Consider the following 26,515-nt stretch of genomic DNA (forward strand, 5'->3'; position numbering starts at 1 on the left):
ATGAATGTGCTGCCCCTCATAAATATGCATAAAGCTTTATAAGATGTGCAGCACCGAGCCCAGGGAGCAGCCGTGCACCCTCCTCCACCGTTCTTCACAAGCCCTTCCACCACCACCCCCGCCACACCTCTTTCTGGAGTGCAAAGGCCTTTGTTTAGCTAAATAAACTGCTTAGATCGTCTATGTCTCTCGATCCGTTTGTTCTCTCGTGACACAAGAATCAAGGAAAGATTACTTGGTAACTGGTTCCCTAACCACAGCAAGATTATCCCCCAAATGCTGGCATCTACCCCATAGCTTCTTCCCACAATTAGTTTACCTACATTAGTCAGTTTCTCTCCTCCACTTAGACAGGCCCTGGTTCAGGCTGGCCTGGAACCCACCATACAACACACCCTGGCCTGGAACTTGAGGCACTCTCCCTGTCTCTTGCTGCCAGAGTGTTGGGACTACATGCATGGGTTGTCAGGACTGGTTGCTTTACAGTCTCTTTACCAAGAGTTTAAAAAACATTATTTGTCTTATGTATCTAATATATATATTTAATATAACTATATATAATATAATAATGTATCATATATACATAAATATACATGTATATATACATATATATATGTGTGTATATATATATATATGTATATATATATGAACCATGGTTCTTAGGCTCTGTTCATTATTTCCATAGCAATGAAGGTTAAGACAAAGGGAATGTGCAAAAGTAACAAGGAGTTGAACAGAGTTAATTATTAAAAATGAAAGCTCTTGATTTTCAGATGATCTACACTCATACCGTAAGAGTCTGTAAATTACGGCAAAGTCAGTCTTAGGAAAAACCCTTTAATGGTAAGAGGAAATGGCTTTTGAAGCAAGACACACACACACACACACCTCACATATACTACCTACACATGCAACATATACATACTATCCACCTACCCACAACATACACATACATGCATCACACATTCACAAGCCCCAGATACATGTATTACAACATACACACACACCTGCACATATACTACCCACACATGCAACTCACATATTTACATATATTACCTACACACCCACACATACACTATCCACAACATACACATACATGCATCACACATTCACAAGCACTAGATACATGCATGTACTACAACACACACACACACACACACACACACACACAGAGAGAGAGAGAGAGAGAGAGAGAGAGAGAGAGAGAGAGAGAGAGAGAGAATAGCCCAGTAGATCAAAGTACTTAAAAATGTTGTTAGTAAGTTCTCCTACATCAGAGTTGTCCGTTGGGGAAAGGCTCTCCTCCAAGCTGTTCGTCCCTCCTGACAGACAGTACCTGCTGGAAGGCAGGAGTATTCTATAGAAGCTGGAAACACAGATCCCAGCCCCCTCCATGTGACTAAGAAACTCAGTGAGACTCCACCATGTAGCTTCAACCTAAATTACACTTGCCAGATTCTGTCCTGGCAGCAGATATTATCGGCAGAAACAATTTGGACTCTTCACCAAAAACCCACATTTTTAAAAACTAAAATTAACAAACGTTCCCTTTTTTTAAGTTCTTCTTTTAAAACACAGTAGGAAAATATAAACGCATCAAGATTCTTACTAACAAAGGAACTGAACACATTTTCAAAAGGGAATGGAAATTGGGATGAGATACACCAGACAAATTTCATGAAACACTGGACACTGAGCCCTTGTCCAAAGCTCTCATTCCTAAGCTCACGGTTCTCTTTGTATTAAAATGGATAAAATTATGTCACTGTCTTTGACATAATAATTATCTTATATAAAAGTTTCTAGATCACATGCAATACACAGTGGATATGGATTCAGTAATAAAGTTGGTTTCTATAATTTGAAAAGATGTTGACACTGGTGTGTGATGTCACCCTTATTTTACGTTGGTGTCTCCCTCATGCAGAATACGAGTTCTTGAACAGTGATGGTTTTATTTTACTTACAGTTATAACCCTCATAACCAAACATGTTCAGCAGACAACGGATGCTTAATGTTTGCTGGATGGACAGTTGGACGGTGTGGGACAGATGACTAGATAGCATAATTACTTTTTGTATCAGTGGCAATTCAACTTTAAAATGACCCACATGTTTAACTTCCCGAGAGGCTACCTCTTAGAAAACGATGAACTGGCATATTTAAGTAAACTTCAGAAAGTATTTTAATTGCTGTTTGCAGAATCAAACTATAATTCCTCACAATGATAAACAAACCAGGAAGGATATTGTATGCTTCTCTGGCCAAAAGCATTCTGCTTTCATCTCTGTTTCCAATAATCTCGGGGTGGGGATCAATAATCCCCATGTTTTCCTCAGGGCGGGGAATCGAGCGGTGGAAGGAGTGGAGGGAGTCTGACCTACCGCACGCAGCACCTCCTCTGCTTGGCTGGGAAACTAAGAACTGTTGCATGCAGAGTGACGACCAGGTGGGCAGGCTCGTCCATACTAACTATTTCTGGTCCTTCGGACCTTTCATGACAGCTCGTTCAAGTCCCTTGACCTTTCTAAGACCAACTGCCATGCGGTGACACAGACAAACAGCAGAGAATTCTGGAGGTCACAGCTCCTGTGCTCCTTAGGTGCCTGGGCAAACTCCCTTGCTCAGCGAAGAGGCAGACTACTCTCCAGCACTTACTTATCTACAGCAGACCTCCTCTTGGAAGAGTGAGTCAATTGCTCTTAGTCTTGACAAGGCCACTGCAAACTGTGTTAATTGAAGGCTTGAAATTACAGTGGTGAGTCCTACTGCAGTCTACAAAACCACTGCGGGCTCAGAAAGCAACGTGAAGCCCACAAATTAGATGTAAAATCAGGGGTGGGGTCTGAGCAGCTGAGAGAAGCTTGCTCTCCATGGATATCTCTCTAGCTTTCTATTTCTGAGCTACCGCAGATGAGATCTATCACGACGCTGCTGTCTCTCTGTTTAACTGGGTAACAGACCAGAAAGGTCAGCTTGTGTTCCATGGAGTGATTTGTAAACGAAGGGATTACTGCTCAGATGAACCCTGCATTTCAACCTCCACCCTGCGAAGGAGCAAGCAGGCAAGGTGAATCTCAGCTCTAAGACTCAAGTGACACCGCATGCTGGCGAGGATGTGGAGAAAGGAACACTCCTCCATTGCTGGTGGGATCGCCAACCGGTACAGCCACTCTGGAAATCAGTCTGATGGTTCCTCAGAAAATTAGAAATAGCTTTACCTGAAAACCCAGCTACACCACTCCTGGGCATATACCCAAAAGATGCTCCACCATACCACAAGGACACATGTTCCATTATGTTCACAGCAGCCTTATTTGTAATAGCTAAGGCTGGAAACAACCCAGATGTCCTTCAACAGAGGAATAGATACAGAAAATGAGGTTCACTTACACAATGGAATACTACTCAGCTATTAAAAATGAGGACATCATGAATTTTGCAGGCAAATGGATAGAACTAAAAATATCATCCTGAGTGAGGTAACCCAGACGCAAAAGGATGTGCATAGTATGAACTCACTGATAAGTAGATATTAGCCAAGAAGTAGAGAATACCCAGTATAAAACCCACAGACTGTTTAACAAGAAAGAGGGCCCAAGTGAGGATGCTTCAATCTCACTTAGAAGGGAAAATAAAATACTCACAGGAGGCAGAGGGAAGGAGAAATCTTCGTGGGAAAGGGGAGGGGGAGAGGAGTAGGGAACAGGTTCGGGTATGGGGGAGTGGGATCAGGAGAGACGCCCAGAGGACCAGGAGATTGAATGGAGATAAGCAGCCTGGGGGACTGGGAGGTGGAGGGGGCTCTAGAAATTTCCAGAAACCTAGGAAGTGAGAGACTCTCAGGACTCAAAGGGAGGGACCTTAGATGAAATGCCCAACAGTGGGGAGAGGGAACTCAAAGAGCCCATCTCCAGTAGAAAGACAGGGCCTCATGTGGAGGGAAGGGGTTGCCATCCCACATTCAAAACTTCTGACCCAGAATTGTTCCTGTCTAAAAGAACTGCAGGGACAAAAATGGAGAAGAGACTGAGGGAAAGGTGGTCCAGTGACCAGCCCAACTTGGGAGCCATCTCACTGGGGGACACCAAGGCCTGACACTATCACTGATGCTATGATGTGCTTACAGACAGGAGGCTGGCATGGCTGTCCTATGAGAGGCCCTACCAGCAGCTGACTGAGACAGACACAGATACTTAAACGCAACCATTGGACTGAAGTCAGGGACCCCTGTGGTTGAATTAGGGGGAGAGGTTGAAGAAGCTGAAGAGGAGAGTGACCAGCAGTCTCAACTAACCTGGACCCCTGGGAGCCCCCAGACACTGAGCCACTGACTAGGCAGCAAGTGCAGGCTGGTCTAAGACCTCCAGCACATAGACAGCAAAGGACGGCCTGGTCTGGCCTCAGTGAGAGAAGATGCCTAATCCTCAGGTCTTGAGGCCCCAGGGAAGGGGTACCCAAGGTGGGGAAAGAAAGGGGGATACCCTCTTGGAGGCCAGGAGGAGAGGGAAAGGCGTGAGGAACTCTGGGAGGATAAGGAGGGGGGACAATGGCTGGAATGTAACTAAGTAAAATAATTAATAATAATAATAATAATAATAATAATAATAATAAAGGAGATGGAGATGAAGAGGAAGAGGAGGAGGAGGAAGAGGAGGATGAGGAAGAGGAGGAAGAAGAGGAAGAAGGGGAGGGTGAGGGGGAGGAGGAGGAGGAGGCAGAACTGGGAAGAGACCAAGAGGTTTAACAGAGGCACTCGCTCAGTTACTGGAAGGTATGTGACCATTTGGAAGGTGAATGTCCCAACTTGAGAACAAGAGCAGAAAAGATTGGGGGAAGGGAGGGAACAAAGAAAAACTTTAGACAAACTCATTTGGAAAAATGAACCCATCCTTATTGTAAAAATTAGCCGGTAAGACTGATATTTAACCACATAGATATTGAGCACATAGGTACTTTGGACAAAGGGATTACCTGCAACATCAATTTCACTGTTATGACATAATGAGGTCATGAATTATCTGTACATAAAGCATGATTATTAACACGATCAGTTCCATAAAGTAGTCACGTACAAAATGTAACAATGTGAAAATCTTACTCCAAATCCAATCCAACTTAAAAAGCTCTCGTTTTTTTCAAGTAATGGTGGACTAAACACATGCCCTTGTGGCCTTGCTTCCCCACTCTGAAGTCCTGGATAGGCCCCTGGTGTGAACTAAGTTGTTACCTCAGACATTAGGGTTTGAGGGGTGAAAAGACAAGGAAAGCTCCCGCCCCCAAGGAATTTCCTATTGGATAGGAGTCATAATCAGACAGGGCAGCGGACCTATCAGAGGCCAAGAACAGAGGAAAGCCGAGAAGGTGGAGTAGAGGCTGCCATTTAACATCAGACCACCAGAAACCATTTTTCCATGACCTTAAAAAAATAAAAGAAAGAATAGCAGTAAGTAAAACGTTCAAAGACACAAAGCAGGGTCTGCGGTTTCAGAGCGCAGCCCTGTATTGTGAGCAGAGAAAGTGAGGCACACAGAACCAAAGGCAGGGACGGGGCTCCGGGCAGTGTACGGCTTTCAAAGCCACATTAGGTTTGATTTGCAGGCCACGGGTGGCAACATGCACCTGAAATCCCAGGTCTTGGGAGGCTGACAGCACAGGTGTGAGTCTGAAGCCAGCTGGGCTACCTACCCGTCTCTGCCTCAAACACTTAGAAAAAGTGACTTTTGCTAAGAGACCAAGTACTGACGGTGCTGAGTCCAGGATAAGTCCAGGAGTGGCATGGTCTCTTTGTTAGGGCTGCCTATGCCTCTGTGTCAGGGATACTTGGGGATGCCCATGTGAATGGAAGAGGAGGAACAAAGCCCAAGGCCAAAATCCATGGAGAGACCAAGGTGACGAGGACCAAGCAGTTGTGAAGAGTGTGTGGGGCAGGGGTGACTCAAGAGTCCAGTTAGCATCACAGGCTTGGAGGAGACCCAGGGACAAATGCTCTAGCTCCTTTATACGTCAGCTCTCTTCTCTGCAAGTGAAGTGACTGAGAGCATCCTGTTACGACAGGTCGCGGAGAATCCCTAGAGGGCCAGAGAGACACAGGCCAAGGACTCGTCAGACAGGAACCCAGATAAGCAAGCAAACCAGTCACAGGGGTACTGTGAGCCCAAACATCCAAAGCTAGAGGGTGAAGACCTCGTCAGCCAGGAGCTTCGGGCGGAGTGAGGAGACCAGCATCCCCAGCAAACCGTCACTCCGACTTCTTTAAGGAGAGCAACTGGAAAGGGTTAGAGTGGAGCGGGAGCCCCAGAGGCTGTGTGGCTGTCTAGTCAGGGCAGTGGGTGGATCCAAGAGAATGAGGATTTCTCCCAGATGACTGCTTACAAGGCAGACCATTCGGTGAAGGAGGGGAGCCAGAGTAACCTAGGGGCAGGCAGAGGAGGATTTCAAGACTGAGTTTCCTTCCTCCTCAGTACTTCTGGTCTACCACCTACTGGACTGGGAAATGTCAGGTCCCCGAGGAGAAGCCAGGAAGGGCCTGGCTGCCTGGTCCCACCCACATCCTGAAGCCTGGAGATGCTCTGGACATGGGTGTCTAAAATTAGGTGTTAAAGATTTGGGAGTGACCAACGCTGGCTGAAAACAAGCCAAGACCTGGAATCCACAATAGACTCAATAAAACGGGTTGACAGAGAGGAACTGACAATGAGAGCTTGCCCACGGAAACCATGTTCTGTGAAAGTCAAGCAGACAGATTTTTTTTATTCCTTCTGGAGCTCATTTGTGGGTTCTCTTGCTGCACCCACTTAGCATGTGAACCCCCGGGTGAGTCTGAGCCCTTCGATCCTCTAACGAGTCCCCGGACAGCCGTGTTTCTCTCCCTCCAGCTTCGTCTCAAACATTTGAGTAAAAGGCCTCACTGTGACTCCCAAGCCCACAGACATTTAACTAACAGTCACCAGAGTCCAAAGCATGCCTCACAGATGAGAGCCACAGAGGGTCACAAAGAGTGGGGACTCAATGAGACAAGCCACTGGCAAGGACAGGGATCTGCTCTTGCACACGGGACCCTGGGACGTAACGCCATTGGCCTAAGAGAACACCAGTAAGAAGAGTTCAAGGAACTGGCATGTGGATATTTTAAATAAAATAACACACACATGCACATATACATGCACACACACACACACACACACACACACACACACACACATGCACACATGCACGTACACACACTGCTGGAAGATAGAATGATGAGCCTAGTCCACCAGTCACCTTGACCCCCTATGGCGGGAGTGAGGGGTGGAGATGGAGGGGCTGGGGGTGGAGGTAGGGGACACAGACTGCATGGGATGGTAATGATGACTTAGGTCTGAGATTCTTCTTTCCCTCTGCCTAAGGTGGAGCTCTCCAGGGTTGAATTGCTTCAGATCGAAGCTTCCCGAGTCTCTGGTCACCTCTCAGGTCCTCTGCTCACCATGGTCCAGTTTGGACACTAGCCAGAAAAATGGATGGCTCATCGTGAGACTGCTGCCTGCCAGAGCCAGGGGTGCAGCTCTTCTCTGGGTACTTGAGGCCGAGTGTCTGACTGTGCTGAGTCTCAGTGCCCTCTGTCTTTCTCCCATTCTCTCATTTCTAGCCATTCCCAAGGGTCCTTTTCCTCTCACCCCCATAGCCCCCCTTTAACATTTGAAATCTCTCTAGGTTTTCGCTCTTGGTTTACTCCCTTAGTTCCAGTTGCTTCCTCGGAAATCTCATCTATAACACAATCTCAAACACCATCTCTACACATCTGTGTTCAAGCCTAGCGTCTCTTCCCAGGAATAGCGTTCAGAGCTGGATCCATAAATTCCTTTACCTTAATGTCCCGTTGGTTCACAAGCACCCTCGGACTAGGGCCAAGCCCACTGTTCTGTTCCACTACCCAGCTTTCCTACCTCCAGCTCAGGAAATGTCATTGGCCCACAGCCAACTCTTTCCTAGAAGCTGGCCAAGCCTTGTCCTCACTTCCACTAGCACGTTCCCAGTGGGTAAAGCAGCTAGTGATGGAAATAGGCTGGGGTGGGGAGGGAGGGACTTCAGAAGTCACAGTTTCCCTTCCTCCTCAGCACACAGGGTTTACTGCCCACTGGAAATGAAAATGTCATGTCCCAGAGGAGAAGCCAGGAAGGGCCAAGGAGAAGACTAAAAGCCTTGGTAAGATTGGCGAGCGCTCTGGGCCTGATGCTGCCAACCCTTCTGTCAGGTGTCCAATCATCTCCCAAGGCTGCAGAGTTGTGATGTTTGTCTGTGCCTGGCCCGGGGAGTGGAACTGTTAGGAGGTGTAGCCTTGTTGGAGTAGGTGTGTCACTGTGGGTGTGGGCTTAAGACCCTCACCCTATCTACCTGGAAATCAGTATTCTGCTAGCAGCCTTCAGATGAAGATGTAGAACTCTCAGCTCCTCCTGCACCATGCCCGCCTGGATGCTGCCATGTTCCTGCTTTGATGATAATGGACTGAACCTCTGAACCTGTAAGGCAACCCCAATTAAATGTTGTCCTTATAAGAGTTGTCTTGGTCATGGTGTCTGCTCACAGCAGTAAAACCCTAAGACCAGAGTCTGATAGCACTTGATCAGACTAAGAAGTTCATAAAGAGAAGGAGAGAGAGACATAGGTTTCTTTCTTTCATTTCTTTCACTTTGAGACTTTTGCTTATTTTTTTTTGTTTTGGGGGAGATAAATATCTGCTTGATAATTGGAGGTCAATTTCTATCTGAGAGAAAGTGGGCAGCTGTCAGGCTGTGCAGAAAGCAGGGAGGTGGAGCCACACGGAGGGGAGGAAGGTTAAGAGGGGGAAGCTGTGTATGGTCAGGTGATCAGCCTATCAGACACCAAGAGAAAGAAGCCGAGATGGTAGAAGTCCAGAGACGTGAGTTGTAGTAAAAATAAAAAAGTGGGCGGAACTGGTTCCCAGGAGTACCCTGGCGGTCAGGTCGCTAGTTCCGGCTCCAATGGACCATTGGAACTGTGCTAATTCATCCCAGATCAGTATGCCTCCTGGCGGCTCTCTGCTAACCTCGAACTCTCTGCTTCCATCCACCTGATAAATCAAGACTCAACAAACTGTAACCCAACAGTCAGGTTTACATGTTAATTTCCCAATTCTCAATACAGCCACCCAAGAAACTTACAACCAATTGATAAGGATATAAACTGCCCACCTAGATAAGATATACTTTGCCCATCTAGACACACAAAATCCTGTACACATCCATCCCTTAAGAACAGTCATAACAACCTGTAAATGTGCAGAGAGGAATCTTAACATCCGCCGCCATGTACTCTCGGCTGCCTCCTCCTCGCTCTGGTCTCCTCTCCTCTCTAAAACCTTTCTCCTGCCCATCCCTCCTTCTCGTCCAATGACAGGCCTCATTCTCTCCTGTACCTGCCTTCAACCTGCCTAACGACGTCAGACATGTTTCAAAAACATGCGTTTTGGGACAGCTTTAATAAAGATACCCTGGATGGATGGTGGAAGTGCTATGGGGCTACACCCGACCCGAGTCTCAGCAGACAGAATCCAGGAACTTGAGCCGACTCCGAGTACCCCATGTTTGCTCTGGAGTCGTTCTCACATCCATATCAGGCATAAGCAAGGATCATCTGTGGCCCATGCTAGACACCCCGAGTTTGTCCTGTTCCTTCACCCCTAGTTCTGCCCTCCTGCTTCGATTCTGCTTGACTCAGTCACGTCTTGGTTCACGGAGGATTCGACCATCTTCCCGACCCACAGTGTAAACTGGACCTGCCCGCCCTCCTCATTTATTATCAGAGCCCCACTGTCCATGGTAGAGACAAGTCTTACAAGCACAGATTCCTAAGGTCTTGGTCCTGTCTGGTTTTATGTCAAGTTGATACCAGATCAAGTAAATCATTTTGGAAGCCACAACCCTCAATTAAGGAAATGTTCCAACCGGATTGGCCTGTGGTGTATTTCCTCAATCACTAATTGGCAGGAAGGAGGACAGTCTACTATGGGTGGTGCCACCCCTAAGCAGGTAGTTCTGGGATGCGTAGCACAGCAGTGTTTCTCTATGTCCTGTTTCAGCTCCTGCCTCCAAGTTCCCACTTTGAGTTCCCGCCCTGCCTTTCCTCAGTGAAAAGACTGGGGTGTTGAAGTGTGAGCAAGAGAAACCTTTCCATCCATGAATTGCTTATGGTCATGTTTTATAACAGCAATAGAAACCTGACCTCCACCGTCTTCCTTTCACATCTATTTGGAAACGTAAGGTGTATCATGATATTCGTGTGTGTTGGGATCATATACAGAGAGAACGGCTGGAGAGTTGCCCAGTGGTAGAGCACTTGCCTAAAATGCCTGACTCCTCAGGTTCAATCCTCAGCACCACCAACAAAACAAAGAAAGCCAGGTGAAATGTAAAGGTGTGGACGTGAGTGGGAGAGATGGCTCAGCATCATGAGTACACAGAGACCTGACAGAGGACCTGGGCTCCATTTCCAGCACCCATGTGGCGTGACTCACAACTGCCTGTCACTTCAGCTCCAGGGAGCTCATAACCTCTGGCCTCCACGAGCCTCTGCACTTACATGGGCTCACAATCACCATCACACACACATACACACTTTAATTTTTAAAATTACAAAGGTATGCAATTGGGCATGATGACAAACCACTAGAATCCCAATATGCCAGAGATGAAGGCAGGAAGGTCAGAGGTTCAAATCCATCCTCGGCTACATAGCAAGCTCAGGCTACACGAGATCCTGAGTCAAAAATAAAGACTGAGAACAACTGCAAAAATAAATGACCAATCTTTTTTCTTGAATTTTAATACTTACTTCTTTATCTGTGGGGCATGTGACACAAGCCACAGAGCGTGGTGGTCAGAGGAAAACCTGTGAGAGTTGTTTCTCTCCTTACATCGTGTGGGTTCTGGGAACTGAACTCAGGTTGTCAGGCTTGGGCACAAGAGCTATGGCTGCTGAGTCAGCTTGCAGGCCCAGCCTGTCATCAGGACGCTATTTCAAACATGGGGCACGGGAAACTGTGATGATTATGAAAGCCATTTACAGCAGGGTTTGGCAAACAGCCCTCGTGGGGAATATCTGTTCTGCCACCTGTTTCATCAAATGCAGTTTTATTTGGAAACAGCCAGACTGGCTTGTCGACACGTGGACCATGGCTGCTGCTGCACTAGAATTGCAGAGGACAGTGTGTGCAGCAGACAGGATGGCCTCACAACCCTAAAATATTTACTGGCGGGCGCTGGGGAAATCCCCGGACAGAGGCACCAACTAGAACTTGGCTTTCAGGCCTCATGAAGCTGTCAAAGACTTAAACATACAGGCACACGTACATATATGTTACAGATGGATGACCAGATGGCACCCCTTAAAATAATCGATTTTATATCTTTAAAATAGAGACTCTTTCACTGATAACAAAAATCTTATCCAGGGCCTTTCCAAATGTTTCTCCTACTGTATAATTTCAGACAGTATCTTGGTTGCGACATTAACAGGGGCTTGTTTGTTTGTTGGGTATTTTTGGGTTTTTTTGTTTTGTTTTGTTTTGTTTGTTGTCATTTGATTTTTTGGGTTTTTTTTTTGTTGTTGTTGTTGTTGTTGTTCGCTTTTGTTTGTTTGGTGTGAAGACTTGCTCCCTTTAACAGTTTACCAACCAGATCTAGTATTGTTTTATTGCAGTTGCCTGGTACTTTTCTGTGCCTCATTAAGTAATTCTGAAACCCACACTGATCAACAGACACAAGAGACGGGGCTGAGCAGTCCCTTCACTAATCTACAAGGCTCACACACACACACACACACACACACACAGACACAGACACACACACACACACACACACACACATACACACACACACTTCTCTTGGCCATTGTATCAGAAAAGAGCTATTTTCAGACAGTTTTATGCACAGGCACAGTACTAGGCACCTAGTGACATTCAAGAATAAGGCCCAGATAAAAAGAGGGGAGGTAAGATGGCTCAGTGGTTAAGAATACTGGCCGCTCTTCCAGAGGTCCTAAGTTCAATTCCCAGCAACCACATGGTGGACAGACATCTAGAAAGGGATCTAATGTCCTCTACTGGCAAGTAGGTGTACATGCAGACAGAGTACTCCTAAATTTAAAAAATACCTAAGACCCTCAAACCTGAGCCAGAAACAGGAACCCACACCTGCAACCTTGGCTGTAAGAGGCTAAGGAGGAAGAACACAGGCAGAGCACAAAGCAACGTGACATCAAGCAGGGGAGCCATCCCTTACCAGAGTGTAAGCTCACTACGGAGTGTGTGTACGCTGAGGGAGTGTGTTATGTTTATGTTGTGTGTGTGCGTGTATGGTGTGCATTTGTGATACTTGTGTGTGTGTCTGTGTGTGTGTCTGTGTGTGCGTGTGTGTGTGTGTGGTATGTTTATGGTGTGTGTGTGTGTGTAGTGTGTGCATGTGTGTGTGTGGTATGTTTATGGTGTGTGTGTGTGCGTGTATGGTATGTTTATGGTATGTATGTGTGTGTGTGTGTGTGTGTGGTATGTTTATGGGGTGTGTGTGTGTGTGCGTGTGTGTGGTATGTTTATGGGGTGTGTGTCTGTGTGCGTGTGTGTGGTATGTTTATGGTGTGTGTGTGTGTGTGTGTGTGTGTGCGCACCCGCGTGTGTGGTTGGTGGGGTGAGGTGGGGAAATGCTATGACTTTACCCTCACCACTGTGAGGACCCGGGGACTACGTATACTCAGACAATCGAGGCCAGCTTAGGTTTCGTGACTTGATGATAATCATGGATTTTATACCTGACGGGTCTCATGAAGCTGAAGCTGGCCTTGAACCTCTGTTCTCTGACCTCTACATCCCTCAAGTTGGAATCAATTTGTTGTCACTACACCCAACTCTTATAAGCTTAGGATAACTTTTAAACTGTTTTATTAAGTTCATGCAGTGGAAATTTCCCCCATTAGAAAAGTTCACCTGTGGGACGATCTTATCTTACACATGTATGCTCACACTGGCCACAGTCCTAAACAATTCTGGAGATTAATTACATTCACTTTTGGTGTACTTAGGGGAGGTACAGATATATGTATGTGTGCACGTGTATAGAGGTCAGAGGTCTACATCAGGTCTCACTGCTTCTGTAAAATAAGCCTGCCAGCGGCTCTGGGGACCCTCCTGTTCCAGCCTCCCAGCCAGCGGCTCTGGGGACACCACCGTTTCTGTCTCCCTGCATACTCATTAGTTTTCTATTGCTGTGATAAAATACAGTGGCCAAGGTTAACTTACAGAGGGAAGGGTTTATTTGGGGCTCACAGTTCCAGAGGGTCAGGGTTCACGGTGGTAGGGTGCAGGGAGTAGCCACCGGCAGCTGGAGCAGAAGCTGAGAGTTCACATCTTGGACACTGAGAAAGCTACCTTGAAATGCTCTTTCGAACCCTGAGAGTCGGCCCGGAGCAGCAGACTCTCTCCAGCAAGGCCACATCTCCCCATGTATCCTACTCCCAACAGCCGCCAACTGGGGACTAAGTATTCAAACGCCCAAGACTTATGGGAGACATCTCACTCAAACCGCCACATGAGGATTACAGTTTTTAAAGCATGTGCTAGGATCTGAACTCTGTTTTTACTTTATTAAGTAAGTACTTTATTGATAAGGCCATCTTCCCAGCCCCATTTATTTACTCTCCATTCCAACGGGAAAGTAAAAACTGATTATGTCAGGGGACTGAAAACAGGAACAGGCAGAATCCTATCAAGTACGGCCTGCAGGACTTTATCAGAAGCCTCTGTCTGCTGGGGGGTGTGCTATGATCTCATCTCCAATCCCTTTGAATATTGGTAAAGGGTGCTCACTAATAGCACAGCATGTTATTTTAAACTCTTTGTTACCTATAAACTCCACACTCGCAGTACTGGCAAGTGGAAAGTGCGCCAGCTACAACTGTCAGAACACTGAGATCATTTCCCTCCCAAGGCTTCTGAGTTTACATTCTAAGAGTACAGCCACACACATACAGGCATTTCTCATGTTACCTCGAATCCCTGTTGTCAGCAGATAAGGTGTATACAAACACAGGAAGACCTAGTAGCTGCTTAGTTAGACCAACATATTATTTAAAACATAACACAATCCACCAGAAGAGCCATCCAGTCCGCAGACGCTTTGGCGTTCACGTGGGCCCTGCAGACAAAGCTCACAAGTGCCAGCAGCGCTTTTAAGGATGAGAAAGTTGAAGTCAGAGAAACTGGAAAGCACCAGCGGAGGACAGAGGAAGTGAAGGAGCACCAGCAAAGACGTTTGCACATTTCTGCTGACATGTTACCGGGCTCCGTGTGCTTCTGCCAGTCGAAGAATCCAGCTGTGTTTCCTGCTTTCCACAAGCAATGATAATAGAAATGAAGTAATTGTAAGTTAGTTAACACCCTTCAAAGATATTAGCGAGGGAAGTTATGGGTCCAATTACAAGCCCATCTTTCTGCTGCTACAAATAAAGTAAACGAAGCCACCCTGATTACTGCACATTAGCATGAGAAGGCGGAAGCCAGAAGAGGTGAGCTGCTCAGGTCTCCAGGGAAACACTTTAAGCAGTTTGAGTGATATACACACAGCCTCTGATAGCAGGATAGTTAGAGTAATTTATATGCATAGCCCTTCAGCTCAAGCAATTGCAGCGATGAAGTAGAATTTTTAAGGGGAAAGTGGCTTAATGAAGACTATCAGATATCTAGAAAACATTAGCATGACAAAGCATCCCAGTGCAGGAAGAACTGAAGCCACGCCTACCACCCCTGGCCCCACCCCATCCCAGAATTAAGAAAAAGTCAATGCCTAGTCACAACGCATGTGGCTGAAATATGCTACCAAACACTGGCATTTTCCTTCTGGAGGGAAACAACATAGAACTCTGGTATCTCCAGTTCTTCTGATAGACTCTGCTCATGGAAGGGTACATGTCCTTTGTAGGTGTGTGCACATATGTGTGTGCACATGTGGAAGCCAGAGATCATCATCTGGGGCTTCCTCCACTGCTGCCCAGGCTATCGTCTGAGACAGATTCTCAGGTTGAATTTGGAGATCATCGATGGATTCAGTTGAACTATGTACTCCAGGGAGCTGTTTCCTCCACTCCAGCACTCCCTACCTGGCCTTGTCCCTGTCCCAGAAGGCTTTGAATCCTATGGATGTGAGGGGGAGGGGGGCCAGACACTTAGCAGCAGCCGGCTACATTGCCGGTTTCAGACATGTGCTCTGATAATCATGACTCAGAGACAGAAATATGCAACTAACAAAAGGTGACCACTAAGCAAAACGTAACTGCTCCTCCTGAGCCTGGCATCCCAGTCCTTTCACCCGGCTCAAAATTAGAGCTCAATTTGATCCCGCTTCCTCTTTTGTGTCTTTTTATTGCTTCTGCTGACGGTGATTTTAAAGGTGACACAAATGGCTGTAACCTAGACTCTTAGGTGCTCAGTGAATGGTATTTGGGTGCTTATTAAAAGGATTTAAATCTAACATGCCCATGTTTTATCATTTATTATTATTACCATACTTTTTTAAAGTCTCTTAGGAAAAAAAAGCATCTCATAATTACCTATTTTTGTGAGTTCCCTATTAACTAACTATCCAAGGCAATGTGGGTAAACAGTTAAATGTGCATACACGATTGAATGTACACGATTGAATATGCATAAACAATTAAGCGTGCATGAATAACTGAGTGCACATAGACAATTAAATAAGCAAACGCTGAATATTTATAAATGACTGAATATAAATGACAATTAAATATGCACAAACAATAGCATATGAATAAACAAACCAGACATGCATAAACAATTCAATATGCAGAAAATAACCAGGAGTGATTCCAGTGTTATGCATAGCATTTACTGGATACTCTGCTTTAACGCTGTGGCCAACCGAATGCCCAACAGGTAGCAAGCAACTGAAGAAAGGAAGGATTTATTTTCAGCTCATGGTCGAATGTGTACAGCCCACGTGGGGAAAGGCATGGTGGTTGGAGCAGGTTACAGCTGTGGCAGCAGGAGCAGGAGGCTGCTTGTTCACAGCTGGGTGCATCGAGAAACAGAGACAGGGCAGGAAGTAGGGAAGGCTATAACATCTCAAAGTCACCCCTAAGAGATCCACTTGCTAGAGCTGGGCCTCACGTCCCAGGGTGCCTCCCCAAACAGTACTTGATCTGGAGATCAAGTGTGGAGACACAGGAACCTGTGGGAAACACTTTACATCAAAGCACGGTCTAGTTCGAACTTAAATGCGTGGTTCGGAGGGACATAACAACCGCAGTAATGTGAACGCAGAGAGAACAATTGTTTCCAATTTATCCGGGATGTCCAGGCAGTACCAGGAACAGTGAAATCAACTGCAGGAGGTGACAGCCCACTGGCTCAAGAGAAACCTGATGTTGTTGGCACACGTAAGAAAAGTGCTCAGCAAGAGAGAAGAGAATAAATGCAGAGCTCTGCCTACGCAGAGACAAGTAAAGAGACTGGCAAGGAATGATCTACAAGGTGGGAGTAAACCATCAGTACCAGATGGGTAAGATCCCTGACTGCCCAATGCGAGACACTACTGATCGCTCTTAGTGCCTAGATCACAGAGAGACACCGTCAGCATGCATGCCTGCTGCGATGGGTTACCACCTCGGCATCCCCTGTGAGAACCACTGTGTGTTAGGCGCCACGCCCGTGTGGGAATAGCAAAGAGAACCAAAAAATCATTGTGTCAGCATGAAAAGATGCTGTTCCCTGGTGACAGGAATTATCATTAATTTTGACCACAGTGACAATGATAATAAGAAGTGTCTGTATTTGAATTTTAACTACTACGCATAACCGACCAGATCCCAAGCCTGGGAGCAGATCGCTCTCTAGTCTCTTCGACTGCTCACCCACATGCATGGCACGTGCCTGTGACTGCTTATCACCTGACAAAGATGGCCGCTTGGTTCCAAGTTGTCACATCATCTGCACAGGATCGAGATCCTGTGCAGAGTCCTGAGGGCACTGCCACTCTCGAGTGTCCATGCTGCCTTCTCAGGGAAGCCGTCTCTCTGCCTCAGCCTCTGTCCTCCCTCGCTCTGACTGCCAGGAGCTGACGTCTTGTACTTAGCCATTTCAACACAGCATCTTTAATTATGGAGGTTTCTCGGTCTCCCTCCCCTCCCAGAATTCACTTCCTTGGGGTTTCCTGATTTATCCTTTCTTCTCAGCAACTAGCATGATGCCTGACACAGAGGAGATCAATAACTGCTACCTTGCGATAAACGAACCCAGAATGATCTGAATGGAACTAATATTCAGTAGCTGCTCGGGGTAGACCTGCTATATGGGTCTTATATTCTCCTTGTAGACGCACTGGGCTTGTGCCATTCAGAAGCTACTGAACCACACCTTTGGAGGGTCCCTCTCGACCATATGTAGTTTTGGTTTTCCCTTTGGTGCAGCTTTGATTTTGAATCCTCAGGAAAAGCCCTGCCTGCATATGGCCCAGTCCCCAGAAGTCCCACCTTGACCAAACCCTGTTCCCCATCACGGCATGGCTGATACACAGTCTGCTAACTGTATGCTTGTCTCTCCCCCACTGTTCCTAGTCAATGTGGACCACCCCAAAGCCAATCTGTCACTGCTACTGCACGGTGAGCATGTGCCTAGGTGCCTGGCACCTCTATCTACCCAGCCCAGTGAATGAGGAATGGGAGGCCTGGGTTCTAACCGTGGTAAGCTAATGGCTCCTGGCTGCCTTCAGCTCCATTAGCCTGCTTTGTGTCTACATTTTTTTTTCTTTTAATGAGTCGCCAACTTTTAAAGATTTAAATTTCACAATTTAAAAATTTTTTAAAGATCCAACTTCTCTTGAAATGCCCGAAGAAGGACTAGAACCCCGAATCCCATGGGCAGGCTGGCGGCTGGCAGAGGCACTCACCAGCTTCCAGCTTCCGGCTCTAGGGGATCTCCAACCACCCAGGGAGATCTAAGGAGATGGACAGAAAGGACTGGCCAGTGAGTAGGAAAATAGAAATAATTAGTACGATGGATGAATGGTTATGTGCCTTAATTGAAATCGCAGAAGACAAAGGAGGCCTGATAACGGATAAATAAATACCCCTTCACGTGATTCACAGGAGAAATGCAAATGACAGATTAATCAAACTGCACACAGACAGACAGGCCATTTTAGAAGCCCCCTAAAGCACTGGTTCTCAACCTGTGCTTCTTAACCTGGGGGGAGGGCAAACAAGCTTTCCACTGGAGTAAGCTACGGCCACTGGAAGACATAGATATTTACATTATGACTCATAACAGTAGTAAAATTACAGCTATGCAGTAAGTAGTAAAATAATTCATGGGGGTGTGGTCACCACTACATGAGGAACTGATTAAAGGGTCGTAGCCTTAGGAAGCTTAGAAACCACCTCAAAAGAAGTGACCACAGACAAGATCCGCATTCACATGCCACACACGGATCTGGTGTCTGCATTCACGTCTCACACAGAGATCTACTCAACAGAGGTGCGGGCTAAGTGCTACAGTCCAGACTCTATCCATTCAGAAGCAGATTTTCTTTTGAACAACGTGAACTTCAGAGTTCAATAGTGTAAGCACCTTCACACAGTGTGAAAAGTAACTTTACACTGTGGATCAAGAGCCACAGCGAAGGTCCAGTAGCTAAACCCCTTGAAATGCACCCTAGGGCAGTTGTCGGGACAGCAGACAAAGGTTCAGGTCTAGGGTGTTAATCACAGTATAATTTATAATGTCAAATATATTAGAAAACTAAATGCCTACAGTAACGAGTGGTTATGTAAATCACAGTACATTCAAATGACGCCTAATTGTGCAGACGTTAAAATTACATTCTCAGAGGCTGTTTATTGATTCAGGAAAGTGCTCACGGAGAAAAAGTAGAGCTCTCGTGTTGGGAAGATTTTCAGGTCACCAGTTAAAGTGAGCATTATTCCTGTTTTCTACTGAACACGCCTGCCTGACCACAAAGCATCTAACATTTGTTCATCTACATCTTTTTTTTTTTTTGAGGCAGGGTCTCATGCTAGAGCTTAGGCTGGCCTCGAACTCACAGCAATCCCCCTGCCTCGGCTTCCTGAGTTCTGGGATTACAGAGGCATGAGCCTTGATGCCCAGCCTTCCCCATATACATCTTACATCAGCCAAGTTCAAGTGAAGACACTCAGCAAACAAGTTGCCTGATGGGGTCAGAGAGGTGAAGTGGCTTAGGACATGCTGGCGTAGAGGAAGGAATGGGAAAGGCACTAGGCAGTCAGTCACTTCGTGGCAACCGTTTCAAAAGAAATCCCAGGCGGAGAAGGGATGGGAGGAAACAATTATGGAAAATGGAGACCAGTGCACAGAAGCGCCCAAGAGCTGGGGAGGGCAGAGTCAGGAAGGGCTGCTGAGAGAAGGGAAATTCACAGCAGGACATGGCAGAATCGAAGCTGAAGAGTTTCCCTTTGTGGTGTATTAATAGTTGTATGCAGATCACACAAGACGCTTACAAGAAGCATTATTTGTTTCTTGTAAACTCTGACCGGAGGAAGGGCCCAGGGGGACGTCTCGGTGGAAAAGCAGAACCGCGTCCCTGCTGTGAAAAGCATTAGCAACAAAACCCGAAAGTCTGAGAGCACCAAAATAAACTGTCTGTGCAAAAGGTGATTACGGTAAAAACGAGGAGGGAGCTGCGTGCGGTTCAGTTCTCAAATGACTGGGCTGTGTGGACGCAGATCTGCAAGGTCATCAGCTGCCTTGAGTGTCTGTCGCGCTCGCTCCCACCTTCTGAGGTGAACAGCACAGCCTGGGTCCATCCACAGCCCCCTTCTGGGGAACAGCTGGTCATCTCGCACTCGCTGCATGCCCAGGAGAAGTCTACATATTAAGTTCCTGAGGAACATGACTGACTAGAAAATCAAATACAATGTCTCAGCCCAAAGCAACAGAGCCCAGTGTGGGTGAAAGTTGCTAATTTTTCAAGGAGAACCGGTGGTGGAATTAACTGTGTAAGGAAGGTGGCACTCACTGAAGAGGGAGGGATTTCTTAGGTCTCTGAATGAAAGAAGCAGCCTGATGGACCACAGATTACATGAAGCCTGCAGGGTGTCCGTGTCGGAGTTCACCCCTACGACGACGACGACGATGTCTTTGATTTCTAAAGGGACCACTGTGGACTCAGATAAAGCACAGGGCTGATGTATTCAGCAGCTCAGAACCCACTTCCTCCCTTACTCAGCCTGGTCCTCTTTCTGTCCGGAAGCCTGGCTTCCTTCATGCAGCGGAGTGGCATACCCTCATTGTCCTGCAAACTACTGCTTTTCCAAAGTTTTGTTTGGAGGAAGTTTTTACAAAGCCCTCTGCAGGAACCGGGCCGTTTCCGCATCTGTCGCCTCCTTGCTTCCTGTCTGCGTGTTGCGTTTGACCCTGACCACTCTGACTGCCCCAGTCCATCAGAATCAGTGAGCCTCACACTATTCTTGCTTCTGTTTTAGGTGTGCGTTCCCCTTCGTACTAAGACCTGCTCTTTTCTTCAGCTGCGTTTTCTGCTCTTGCCTACTACAATGGAACAGATCTAATATGAGTCTTTTCTTGGGCTTGATGTCCTGAGACTTCAGGTTTGCCTGAGTCTAGGTTTATGCCCCATAGTGTATTTACAGGACCAGGCCTGGTTCATGGCGCTACTCGCACATGCCCAGAGGACAGCCGCCACAGACGGGGCAGGACCAGCCCCAGGGAGAATATGCAGGAGCTCTAGTCCCTCTTACAAAGGGGCTCTGCTGCCTGCTGTGCCCTCATTTCTGCCTCCTCCCATGAGGGCCTCGGCCTCTGAGGCAACTCTCCTCCCCCGGCAGGCACACTATGTCCTGTGTTTCTGCGTTACTTCAGGCATGCCACATGATTTTAATTCTCAGCGGGGGATTTATTTATTTCTGATCACATCCAAGGTTATTCTCTCCCTCCTTTTTCCCCCCCCCCCCGAGTATGACTCAACCTCTATCACCTGACTTTCCTTTCTCTCTGAAACAGGATGTTCCCACATCCTCAATCTCCCTCCGTCTTTCTACTTCCTCCAACTTGTCTGTCAGCTTCTATTTTGGTTCCTCAATACCTAAAATGCCTCTCCTCTCCGTGTCTGCAGCTGTAACTCAGTGCCTCACCCCAGGGGCCTGTGTCTGCCTGCGTCCTGGCAGACTAGGACAACCCTCAAGGTGCCGACTGCTTCACCAAAGCGCGGCAATCCTCACTGGTAGCTTTTAGAATCTGATTTCCTCCCTGAAGACTTTTAAAAACTCTATTTAAATTTATATCCATTAGACGGTCACACAGGGGTAGAAGGGCACGGGAAATGTTCAAAGAGCAACCTTTAAAACGAAATCTGTTCAGAATCTGCCCTTCCATCTATCAGTGCTTATTAATCAACAGATAAGGTGGATGGGCACGCAGACAGGAGGATGGCTGGCAGAAAGAATCGGTTGGGAAATATGAGACGTTTTCGAAACCTGAACTCTATCCTCTAAGAAGGATGGGGCCACTTGGAGACAGAATCAAGTCAGTGTGCGTATGTTTAAAAAGTTTTAAATCTTAAACCTGTGTTAGATAACATAAGCTTAGATTTGAAGATGTGTGTGGAATTGAGTTTATCAAATAGCACCTCACAAATATTGGTACCTTTACAAGCAATAGAACCCAAACAGTTACTCCAAAGATACACTTGGCTTCACAGTCCAGGGAAATGCACTTGGAGGTGCAAACTTCACGACTTCCATTAAAAGCTTGTCAAGTTGTGATTTAGGACAGAGCTCCCTGCTGGGTTAGCCCTAGGTAAGTTGTACCTATACCCAGTTCTTTATACTCTGCCTTGGCAGAGGCCTCTCCTCCCTCTCCTCAGCTCTGGTTTGAGACGCTTACTCCTCCCACACTCAGAAGTCCTCTGTCCCAGCCTCCTTCTCCTGTCAATTGCTCCCTAGCTACCCGAAGCCCATAACTAGGCCTGCTGAGGACTTGGCATTTTCTTTAACTGAAACCCAGGAGGGCAGGCGCTGAGTAAATCAGAACTCCGGGATGTAAACATGAAACAGTGAGTCACGGGCATAAGGCACAGTAACAAGATGGGCAGAGGAGATGTAGGCAAAAATGTGGCACCTGATGGGCCAGGATGTAGATGTTGTGTCCAACGTCTTTTGGAGAAACACCATCATCTCCTCCCTCCTCGTCCCCATGGTTACATTCCAGGCCTTGGTTATAGGCATTCTTCATGACATCCACCTAGAGACAAATAAATAAATAAAGTCTGAAAGGTGCCAGCCTCACTTCAGATTGTCTAAGCTATAACTTAAAATTGGGAAGCTTCATGACATTCAAAATTATAAAGGCTTTAAATAAACAAACACTGCATTTTCTCTCATATGCAGACTCTAGATTTAAATGTGTGTTCCTGTGCGTGTGTATATCTATATGTGTTTGTGTGTATGTGTATGTATGTGTATGTGCTTATGTGCATGTCTGCACTGTGTACTTTTATGTGTGTATGTGTGTGCTTGTGTCTATATATGTGAGTATATGTTTGTGTAAGTGTATGTGCATGTGTATGTCCTCGTGTGTATGCATGTGTGCATGCATGTGCTTGTGTGTATATGCATGTGTGTACACAGGTGCTTGTGTGTGTTTGTGTGTGAATGTGTGTGCACATGTGTGTACATGTGTGTGTTTATGGATGTGTGTGCACATGTGTGTGTGCGTGTGTGTGTGTGTGTATGAGAGGGGGGGCAGCCCACTGTGAGCAGCACTATACCTAGTAGGCAGGTCTGGCCTGGGCTACACAAGAAAGGTAAATGAGTGTGAGCCTGGGCTCAAGCCTGGGCAGCTTCCTCTGTGGTTCCTGCCTTTACTTCCCTCAGTGATGAGCTGACCTGAAGTGTAAACCAGGTAAACTGTTTCCTCACAAGGTGCTTGTGGTTATGTTTATCACAGAAGGAGAATTGCAACTACTTATGTGTGCAAAAACACCATAATAAAACTGTAATACTAACTTAAATAAGTAATCTAAATAATGAAATACTTATTTATAAACTTATAAAATTACAAAATTGTAAATAGTAATTTAAAATAAATTACTAACTTAAGTCAGTAATAATACTAACTTAAAAAAATTAGAACATACTCTTGCAAACCACAGTCATTTAAGTAAACATGGAATTGCATTGTTATCTGAAGTTTTTTGTTTATATCTTGGAACACCAATACTTTGAAGTCTCCGTGGCTTAAGAGCATTTGGAATCCTGAGAAGCATCCACTATTTATTGAGCACAGTACTGAAGAACGTACAGTGGACGAGGAGAGTGTTCCTGCTCAAGGGGTGGGGGTGACGGTTCAGCAAGCAAGAGGCAGGGACAGCAGCACACTGTTCCTAGGATGGGTCTGGGGCGGTCATGTGACTCGGTTTGAGGATGGGTCATGAAGGAGGGCGCAGATGATAGGAAAAGGTGTTAATGACAGAGGAGACTCTTCAAACAGTGCACAGCCTCACTGTCAAATAAAAAGTGGTAGCAGCCTGTTGAGATTTCCCCATAACACCAGGAACATTGCTGAGTGAAGGGACTTAGTCACAGAAGTGCTAAGCTACAGGGGTCAGGCGTGGTCTCCAGGCATCCAGAACCCATTGCTCTTAAAGCAAGCCTGAATGATGTCATGGTGTCAATGGGGGGAGGCAGAGGGGAGGAGGGAGTAGAGCTCCTATAACAGGAAAACACGAGGACACATACCTCGGAGCTGTCACCATGCCTCTCTCTTTCTTTGAAGCCAGGCATCATGTGACAGTTCACTCATAAGAATGAGTTAGAAAACATAACTAATCAAACTTATCTGTGTTTTTAGAAAGGTACAAGCAAAACTTGGGGGTGTGGCAAACACGTTCTTCACACCTTCCTCACACATGGCTATTCCTTGGCGTCCCGTCCCCGGGGAATTGGCTGAAGCACTACCTCCTGGGGAGTCCAAATCCATGATTACGCAATACCCACTACAGAATGGAGACGTCTGCATGAACGCCATGCACCTATGCACACCCTCCTGTATGCTCCAAACCATCTCCAGGTTGCTTACAATATATAACACAAACATTACGCTGCGTTGATGGGGAAAAAAACAAGATAAAATTCTATAGGTGTTGGTTCAGTGTTCTCTTTAAAAAATGCTTTAGGCCCACAGACTGCATCTATAGGGCTGAGCCCACCAATCTAACAGCCAAGAAATCATTACACTAAAGCTGAGAAAAATGTCTAAAATAAACACATGTTTATTAATGTTGATATATATACATATGTATGTGTAATATGTATATATGCAAAAGGCATCTATCTGTATATAGTTAAGTAGAGTGTGGCAATTTAGTTAAGAGAAATGCTTAAAGTGTATAAAACTGGCTCCAGGAGATCCAACACTCCAACACCCTTTTCTGGCCTCCTGGTGCACCAAACCACACATGACATGCATACACATAGATACACACACCAGACCATACATGACATGCATACACATAGATACACACACACATAAATAAACAAAAAAAAACCCTCGAAAACAAAACCTAGTGCATCCACAGTCCTGAGTCACCAGGGCCTTCACTGCGCGTTTGCGTTTCCCCCTCCCCAGCGTGAGCCAACAGGAGCAGGGGACATGCCACCCAACTGCCACTGACTGGGGAACTGTTCTTACCAGTTCCTTGGGTCTCATGTTGAAGAGAATTCTCTCTGCATTCTCACTGTCGTGTCTGCTCTCCATAATGGCCAGCAGAAGCTTGGAGGCGTTGTTCTGAGGACAAAGATGATGTCAGTACACATGCAAAGGCTACAGCACAGGTCAGCAATCCCCTGCATCGGGGCTAACTCAGATCGCCCGGCCCTTTTTGTTTTCTCAATTGGGTGAAGGCTGAACTCTTATTTACTTTGTCTTGCTAACATGTGAAAACAGAACTGTTTTACTTCATTGTTGATACAAAATAAAAGCAATAAGTCATGAAGGATGATGGGAGGATATTTTAAACTACACATGACTTAAATGGCAAAGTGGCTACACACTGCATGGAATAGAATAGCTTCTTTTAGTGCTTCCTCAATTAGATGTCTGTGATGATACTTTAATAAGACAATCAGATGAACAGAAATCAATAGCTATAGACATTTTATAGACATGGCTACACTTCAAAGAATTTAGTACAACCATCTTAAAAACGAAGCAATTATATTAGTAGCATACTGAAATCGCACATAAATGTGTGAGTCACTGTTGAGAATAAATATATAAAACTAAATCCATGAGTTAGAGAGATAATGGCAATTTGCTGGCAGCTTGCTTATTTTATCGTGTTTATTATTCAGTGTGTCAGAGAATAACATTCTCTTAATAAAGAATGAAAGCAGTTTATGTGGCTGATGTGTTGCAACTATAAATAAATTTATTTAATATATACATTATAATTAATTTATAAATTTGTGATAATTGTAAACATTATCTCAAATATTGTCACTTAAGATATCAAGGTGTAAAGCAACGTTCCATCCTAAATGGGTACCAGAGAGCTGCCCCGGAAGCACTCTGTCCTCTGTCAGGTAAAACCGTACTCTCTACAGACTCCTGCTAAGACTGAGAACCGGGAAGAGAGGGAAACCGTTTAGAGAGGCTTCTAAGAGACTCGGAGTCCACATGTTTCCAGAATGGCATCGGAGTCCCTGTTTGGTGTAGGTGGACAAGGCACTAAATTGATAAGATTGTGTAAATTATCTCTGGTTAGATTTGGTTCCACATTCTGCCCAAGGCTCCCAGGCCTGCCTGATACCACCTTTAAAAGGATGGCTAATGATTCAGAAGGCACTGAGGGTGACAGGTCACACCAATGCCACCAGGAAGGATTTCAGCAAAAGGAGTCAGATTCCTTTTCTCTTCTTTTTTTCTGTTCTATTTTCGTATTTTATGGATATTTCAAATCCCACCGTCTACTTTCATGATCTAGGGTCCAAACAATGTGCCTTGAAAACTGAGGCACAGGGATTAGAGGAGACAGTAAATCCTTAGAGCTGTGCGAGCAGACCCCCACAGAATTCAGAGGTAACCCCGGCAACAGGCTGAGTCCTCTAATGAGCCACAACCTGCAGCGCCAATAGAAAAGGGCTTAAACCATCCAGTCTCCGAAGGCCAGTGGCAGTGCATTGCTCTTCGCCAATTTTCTTTCTCATATTTTCTGAGAATAGAAAGAAATCTTGCAAATGACCCCCTGAAATCTGAACCAATTTGGAAGTACATGAGCCTAGCTGTACTGAAAAACCCAGTGCAAGTCCTCTTGTTAGCGGGGGATTTTCCTCCCATGGAAGCCGGATTCTTCTTAAACAAAACACCAACACCCCACCTCTTAGCAAACGTGGCACTTTGCACCCACAAACCAGTTACAAAAATGAAGATAACAAGCTGAAGACCAACACAGACATCTT

General features: G+C 46.0%; 1 protein-coding gene across 7 annotated transcripts in view; it reads right to left on the reverse strand.

Annotated features, from left to right (window-relative positions):
- The window catches only part of Itpr2 (inositol 1,4,5-trisphosphate receptor, type 2), a 406,037-nt gene that overhangs the window by 92,366 nt on the left and 287,156 nt on the right, over positions 1-26,515 (reverse strand). For all 7 annotated transcript variants that reach the window (XM_039108425.1, XM_063286748.1, XM_039108427.2 and 4 more), the window contains 2 exons: positions 24,747-24,842; positions 22,176-22,298 (listed from right to left, as the gene is read on the reverse strand). In XM_039108425.1, the coding sequence (XP_038964353.1) occupies positions 22,176-22,298; positions 24,747-24,842 (219 nt within the window). The remainder of the gene's footprint in view (positions 1-22,175; positions 22,299-24,746; positions 24,843-26,515) is intronic.

Source organism: Rattus norvegicus, chromosome 4, assembly GCF_036323735.1.
Source record: "Rattus norvegicus strain BN/NHsdMcwi chromosome 4, GRCr8, whole genome shotgun sequence".
In the NCBI taxonomy this organism is placed as follows: Eukaryota; Metazoa; Chordata; class Mammalia; order Rodentia; family Muridae; genus Rattus; species Rattus norvegicus.